At 33.7% G+C, this 7756-nt stretch overlaps 1 protein-coding gene across 1 annotated transcript in view; it reads left to right on the plus strand.

Moving 5' to 3' along the window:
- Window positions 1-7019, plus strand: part of ERMARD (ER membrane associated RNA degradation) — a 39920-nt gene extending 32901 nt beyond the window's left edge. Inside the window, exons 15-18 of the mRNA XM_051998183.1 lie at window positions 961-1089; window positions 1914-2132; window positions 3696-3809; window positions 6830-7019. Coding sequence (XP_051854143.1) covers window positions 961-1089; window positions 1914-2132; window positions 3696-3809; window positions 6830-7013 — 646 coding nt within the window. The 3' untranslated portion in view covers window positions 7014-7019. The remainder of the gene's footprint in view (window positions 1-960; window positions 1090-1913; window positions 2133-3695; window positions 3810-6829) is intronic.
- Window positions 7020-7756: the final 737 nt, after the last annotated feature.

Below are 7756 nucleotides of genomic sequence, written 5' to 3' on the forward strand. Positions count from 1 at the left end.
ATAAGAGTAAGATGGGGTCTTGATAGGTTTTTGATCCTTAGTGTTAAAATTAATTCTTGTTCAGAGAAGGCCTTTAAAAGACCACTACTCAGAATTCCCATGAATTCTCATCAGTGTGGGTATTTTCTCCAATGATGCAGGCCACAACCCAACTCACTTGCTCATCTTGTGCAGTTCCTGTTCATGTCTTGTTATAATTTTGTCCTTTGCTGAGAGTTGCTCCTTTTCTTCTTTGTCTCTTGTGTAGGGAGGGAGAGTCCCAAAGGAGTGAATGGACTTCTCAGTTTTAAAATTATTTTGTTTTTGGCTCATGCATTTCTTTGATGAAATCTTTTATATTATTTTTCTTGTTACTCCTACTTAGAATGCATTCTACCCTGCTATTTTCCACTGTGTCCCTCATCATTGTTCTTTGATCTTCATTTTTATAGACCTGCTCTTTTATACTTGGTCTGGTCTAGCAATTTTTCCTCATTATTTTCTTCAGTGCCAGATCCCACTGCATCTCTTTAGAAGATTAAATAATAAGAAAGTTGAATACAGATCTTTACAAAAAAATCTCCCTTGGTTGAACATTTTATAGATATTTTTTCGAATAAAATATTTATTTCTTTAATGAAGCATTATTGCTCCTAACTTATAGGGTATGAAACTAATAACAGTGGGATTATCACAGATGTGTTCTTGTACATACACACATGTATATGTTTATGTGCATATACAACATATATGTTCTTTGCAAAGGCCTAACTGAAAAGACAGCTAATTGAAATTGAATCAAAGTTAACCTTAACTTCAAAAGTACATTGCTTTATCATTAAAAAAAAATTTGCTTATCAATACTTATTCATTACTCAAAGGATTTGGTGCTTTTACACAAGCACGCTAGTTGTATATTCATTTAATCAAATATGAACTTCTAAAATTGTAGTTGTAAATCTAAAATTTTATATTTTTCAGATTAGGAAGCAATTCTGAAACAAATGATTGTTATCATTTGATTATGAAAATTTCCTCTGAGCTCCAACATTATGTGCCACAGGTTGACTGTAATTTGAGTAATTTACTGGATAATCCTCCCACAGCAAAGTAAGTAATCTTTAGAATTAAGTAGTATTTGAATATTTAGTCTTTAGTAGTAAGGCATCTTTAATATTATTATAATTATCTTCAAATCTACTGCTTATTTATTTATTTGAAACAGTAATTTTTTTTTAATCTTTTGAGGTTTGAATTTTCTCTGTCCTCCATTGTGAAGTCAGGAAAGTGATATCAGTTATATATGGAAAATTGTGCAAAACATACTCAAAATAAGAAAAATAAATTGAAAAAAATATGCTTTAATCTGTCTTTTGATTCCATCAGTTCTTTCTCTGGAGGTAGATAATATTTTTCATCATAAGTTCTTCAGAATTGCCCTGTATTGACCAGAATAGATAAATTGTTTATAGTTGACTATCATATTACTATGTACAATTTTTCTCTTAGTTATGCTTTCTTCACTTTGTATTGATTCATACAAATCTTCCCAGGTTTTTCTGAATTACACTGCTTGTCATTTCTTATAGCACAATCATGTCATAGCTTGTTCAGCCATTGATGGGTACCCCTTCAATTTTCTTGAGTATTATTAAGGTATTACTTGTTTGCATTGTCTTCTTTGTTTTACATTTTATGTGTAATTTTTTATAATTGAGGAATAATTTTCTAGTTCTAGAAATGCCCAGTTAGATATCTGTTATAAATTCAATAAAACAAAGAAGGGTGGATTTGATAATATATAAAAGTTTTAGGAAATTTGCTGTTTGTTTGCTTTTTTCCTAATAAAAATTATTCATGTTTTGAGAAAGTGAATTTTTTGCGAGTTCATTTTAAAATATATGATGATTAAAGCTTTATTTTGTGATTTCTAGGTGGTCTCTTTTACTTCATGATCTTTGTAGCAAACGTATCCAAACTTTATATTGTCCGAGGTCTGTCCTTGAAGTCCTTGTTATTCTTCAAAAAATAAGTACACATTGCCACCTGGTGTCTGATCAAATTATTGCCACTACAGAAATAAGATTTAAGCAGTGGACACAAAAGACACTTCGGTCTCGCCAGAGGCAGAACTATCTACGCATGTTAAACAGGTTTTTAAAATATCTATTTTATTTTGGATGGGAGCAAAATTGTAACACTAACTTTAGGTGTAGTTTTAATTTCTTTATTCAGAGAAATTTTAAAAGTTTTACTTTTAAGAAATCCTTATTCATCTGAAGCAGCCAGAAACAGCATGGCATTGTTATGGTTAGACTTTTAGCCTGAAGTTAGGAAAACCTGGATCCCAGTTTTGCTTTTAATGCATACTAACTTACCACTGAACCTCTGAATTTCAGGATATTCTCAAAGACTAGAAGCTGCTCTTTTGTACTGGTGAAGGGAGTTTCCTCACTAGGAATTTCTTACTTTGATAAGCTAGCCTATTGAGCCCAAAGAGAGCAGCAGAGCATGGCAGCCATCTCAACAATTTATCTTTACAAAGTCCCAGAAGGTGGTAACTTAACTGAATTATAACTAAGAAAGGGACATTGTTATGTGTTAACAACTTGTCCCAAAGCATAGGTTTAGCCACTGAAGGAAGCCTGAAGGAAGGAAGAAAGAAATATTGTGGGGAGGTCAGGAGAATGCATTCTCTGAGTGAGTGACAGTCAGTGTGAAGGCACAGAGGTGGCAGAGGGAGTGTCCCAGAGGTAAAGCCAGGATCACAAGAGTGCAGGGCAGGGAGGAATGGACAGTGGGACTTAGGCAAATTTGTGAAGGCTTTGAAAGCTAAAGAGAGGAGTTTATATACTAAAGGAAGATAGGAGGCCATAGGAGTTTATAGTAGGGGAATGCCATGGTCAGATCTGTGCTTAACAAAGATCTCTTTGATGGCTGTGGGGAGGATAGACTGAATCAGGGAAGGATTTGGGGCAGGGAGGCCAATTAACAGAGTTGTTGCAAGCATCCAGGTAAGAAGTGAACTAAGGTGATGGTTGTGTGAATAGATGGAAGGACTCGGATATGAGAGACATAGGTTATGAACCTGAGAGTCTGGGAAAAAACATGGTATCTTCAACAGATAAAAGGTTGTGAACCTGAGAGAGGGGGAAAATGTGGTACCTTCAATAGATATAAAGAGGTTTGAAGGAGAGGAGAGTTTTGGAGAAAATATAATGGTGTCTGTTTTAGATATGTTGAACTTCAGATGTTTCTAGGATGTCCATTTTGAAATTTCCAGTGAGAAGTTATTCATATGTGCCTGAAATTGGGATCCGGGAATGTAATAATGAGAACCTGGGTTGGGGAGGCTTCTGAGAGAATCAGGAGCGGGGGAGGAGAGAGAGAGAGAGAGAGAGAGAGAGAGATTCAGTTCTCTTTTTATGTTTTTGATTCCTATCTTGGTGCTGTCTATACAGCAAGCAATTGCTGTATTCAGCAATTCAATATATGTTTGTTGCAATGGATTCTGTGATTGTATGTTTCTGTGAGTCTGTGCTGAGAAAACTGAGGTGGAGGCTCTTTGTTTACCACATTTATTGGTGAAAGCAAAGGGGGAAATGTGATTTCAGCTACACAGAATAGCAAAAATAAATAAAGGTTTTTTCCAATAGAAAAGTGATTTTTGACATGAAAAAAACATCTTTATTAATTAAGTTCTATTTTATTTTTAGTATTAAGCTTTTGTCTCCAGTACTCCAGCTACTATTATTACTAATCACACTGGAATTGATCAATATTCATATTGTTAATGAAAAAAATGCTTGTGAATACCAACAGTACCTAAAGTAAGTATGTAATATTTTTAATTGAACTAAATGGATTTATTCTTTGTTATTTTTTCTTTGACAGTATCTTTTATTTTTAACCATTAAATATATGCATTTCTTAAGCATTTTCCTTTAGACATTTATATAGGATCCTACATCTAATGCCAAAAGGATATGCCAAAGCCATCCAATACTCCTTATTTATAGTTGAAGAAATTGTAGGTGAGGGACTTGCCCAAAACCTTTTGTAACAATATCAGAAGTAGGATTTGAATCCAGTTCTTCAGTTCCCAGAGCAGGTGGTTTTTCCAGTGTACCAACTGTTCCCTGAGATGGCATAGATAGAGAAATATAGTGAATCTTTTAAAAATTTCTCTTTTACTTGAGAATACAGGATTGCTATTGCTGGTACAGATAAAATGAATGTTGCTAAGAAAACAATTCCATCAAAAATCATTTAGTCCATTCTGCTACCTCTAGACATAACCCCCTCCTCCCCTGTTTTTTAAGAACCCTTGGAGTAGTAGTAACCACTCTTCTGACCCTGATCCCGTCCTGGTTCCTACTGCCATTTTCTAGAAGCAGATACTGTTTTACCAATCAAAATAACACTAAAGAAGATGTGTTTATATATAAGCCTTATCTCTCCTTGTAATCCAGTTAAATCAATCTACTTGCCATCTAGGCTTCTAGGCCTTACTTCTCCCTTGCTGATTCACCATAAAGACTGCTAGGTCTTTCCATGACCCCTTTGGTGAATCCTACCCTATCTGGTATTTGTAGTTGTTGGTCCTTCATTCTCGAAGAGGACCAATGACAGCAAGAGAGGATGTTTTGACTTGCAAGTGTATTGGATTTTCTGTTTGCATCTCCAGCACTTAGCACTTAGTGGTGCATTGAACTTAGTTATGTGCTTAGCAGTTGTGTTCTCATTTAATTTATACATTCATTATGTAGCTAACTTAGCCTCAGTGATTACTAAGGAAGATTCAGTTTTTCTTATATAATAAATTCTTATTCTACCTGATTGATTTAAAACAACATGTTTGGCAGAACTGAACTTTTCGGGTTTAGGAGAGAACTACACATTTCCAAAATATCCAAAACCTCCTATAGCATTGGATTTTAAAGAAACAGTGTAACCCTTGTAGCCTCCTTTCTTAGCTTAAGACCTGAAAGCTAAGAGAAAACATTAGAATATGGAATCACAAAGGTCATATTAGCTCTTTGAGGATTCCTCAAGGTTATAGCTGATGATCAAATCTCAGAAATCCTTTACATTTGCTTTGACAACTTAAAAATCTGATCTTTGAGATGCATGATGCAGTAGAAAGAACACTTTTTAAAGTCAGAGGATGTTGGTTGAGTTGGGCAGGTCATTTCATCTGTTAATGTAGATGATACCTGCTCTACAACTAGGTCCTGTACTGTTGTCAGACTCAAATAGAGATGGGACCACTGAATTCTTATAGATTACTGTGGGCCAAATAGAGTTTTGCAATGTAATGTTATCTTTGTTTTAGTGTAATTTAACAGATTTTGTTAAATAGACCCAGTTACATTTTAATCAGCTTTAGGTTCCACTTGGGAATGTTATGGGCTGCATGCAAACTGCAGGCCATGTGCTTGACTCCTCTCTCCTAGATCTTAGTAGATCATGGTTACACTGTTTTCTGCATTGATCAAATTATATCTTGGAGTATTTGTGCTATCTTCTGGATATCACTTTTTTTTTTTAATAGCTTTTTATTTACAAGATATATGCGTTGACAATTTTTCAGCGTTGACAATTTTTCAGCATTGACAATTGCAAAATCTTTTGTTCCAACTTTTCCCCTCTTTCCCCCCATCTCCTCCCCTAGGTGGCAGGTTGACCAGTACATGTTAAATATGTTAAAGTATAAATTAAATACAATATATGTATACATGTCCAAACAGTTATTTTGCTTGGGTACCATTTTTTAAGATAAGACTTTGATGAATTAGAACATGCTCAGAAAAGTATGACTAGAGCAGTGAGGGAAACAGGAACCAGGAATGCAACTGAAAGGCCATAATGTATTAAGAATAGTTTGAGAGAGAAAAAAAAGATTTGGGGTAAGGGGGAAGTCTTTGTAATTATCTTTGGACATTTGAAGATAAAGAATAGAGATCAGTTTTTTTTCTTTGTGGCCCTAGAGGGTAGAACTTGGGGTTGGATGAAAGATATATTGAAACAAATTTTGATTAGATTTGAGCAATAATTTTCTAACAGAGTTATCCAGTGATAGAAAAGACTGTCTTGAGAGGAGACTTTCATCACTGGAATTGTTCATGGAGAGACTTGCTAAACAGTCTCTTGGGAATATTGTATAGAAAATATCTGACTGGTTGGTTCTGTGATTCTAATATTTGGTTAACTAGTATATGGCTGCATGAGAGTCTGTAAAACAATCCTGGCATAAGTTTGAGCTTTTTGATAATTATTTCAATCTCTAATAATGTTCATTGTCAGGAAAATTTCCCTTCTAGGGAATTTGCTTTGAATTTATATCAATTTCTTTGTGTTTATTTCTCAGACAAGATCATTCATGGTTTTTTTTTGTTTTTTTTTTTTTGTTTGTTTTTGTTTTTAACAAGCACTAATATGTTTAAAGATGCCTGGAAAAACAAATCTCTTTTCAAAAGAACTAACATTTAGCCTAATGATTTTGTGCTTTCCATTTTATTGGTTTGTATAGGGTAAATAGGTCAAGTTCCAAAGGAGAAATAGGTATACATATGTCTCTTAGAATTATTCTATTTTAATACATATTTTTCATGTTTTTAATTGCTCAAATCTTAGAATTTTCATCAAACATTTGTAGAGCTCCTTTGTATATAGTATTGTATCAAGAGAATAGCATATATTCTGCTTAGTCTAGTCTTGTTTTTGAAATAAGAAGAAGAAAGTTTGGGAGAAATGAAGAAAATTTAAGTAATTGGTAGATGAACCAGTATCAGAAAAAAAAAAAAAAGACCTTTTGCCAATCTTTTTCCTCTTTTTTTTTTTCCTCTAGGTTCTTGAAGTCAGTCTTGCAGTACACTGAGAATTTGGTGACTTACTCTAACCAAGAAAAAAACAAATGGGATGAATCCATCAGTATTACACATCTAGTTTTAGTAAAAATATGGGCTTTTACTGACAAAAAGCAAATGTTAATACACTTAGCCAAGAAATCCCCAAATAAAATTACTTTATGAAAATTCTTCATGAGTCAAAGTCTAATACTTATCATAGTATTTTTCCCTTTAGTAGTTTTTTCTTAGGTTGAAAAATTTTGGAAACCTAAACTATAGTTTGCCAAGCTTCTTAAAATTCTATTTTATCAGTATAGCCTAAGTCTAGGAAACCTTTTAGTCATTCCTCTATTGCAAGAGCAGCAAGAAAATATAATATTTTTTCTCTAACAATACCTTTCCTCGAATAATTCACATAGTTATAATAGCATATTGATAATGTCTAGACAGAATCTCAGGGAGAGTCCAAGAGTACCATGTAAATGTTAAGTTGTTAATCTTTTCATCTTTTGAGTCTTGTTGGGAAATAAGTTTCATCTCATATTTGAAAGTGGGAAACCAAGATAAGAGTTGGGTCAGGAATCCAAGTCACCTAACTTCCTTTGAAGAAGAAGAGTATTAGTAAACTTTGCTAGTCCTCATTACTTTATTTATTTTTCTTACTACAGAATGTGAAATTCAGCCTTACAGGACTTTTTGTGGAAAAGGCATAAAAATGCAGTATAGAATCCCTCATGGATTGAATCTGACTCTAATTGAATGTGACTCAGAAAAAGTTGGTCTCAAACAATGAAATGTCCATCATTTTTCCCAAAGGATCATTCCAAAGCCAAACCAAACTTAGGATCTTTTCAAATCATGACTACAATGAAAACACAAAATCCCTTAACTGCTCTTTATATTACCAGCAGTTACAAAAGCATGTG

The sequence above is a fragment of the Antechinus flavipes genome, chromosome 4, assembly GCF_016432865.1.
Source record: "Antechinus flavipes isolate AdamAnt ecotype Samford, QLD, Australia chromosome 4, AdamAnt_v2, whole genome shotgun sequence".
In the NCBI taxonomy this organism is placed as follows: domain Eukaryota; kingdom Metazoa; phylum Chordata; class Mammalia; order Dasyuromorphia; family Dasyuridae; genus Antechinus; species Antechinus flavipes.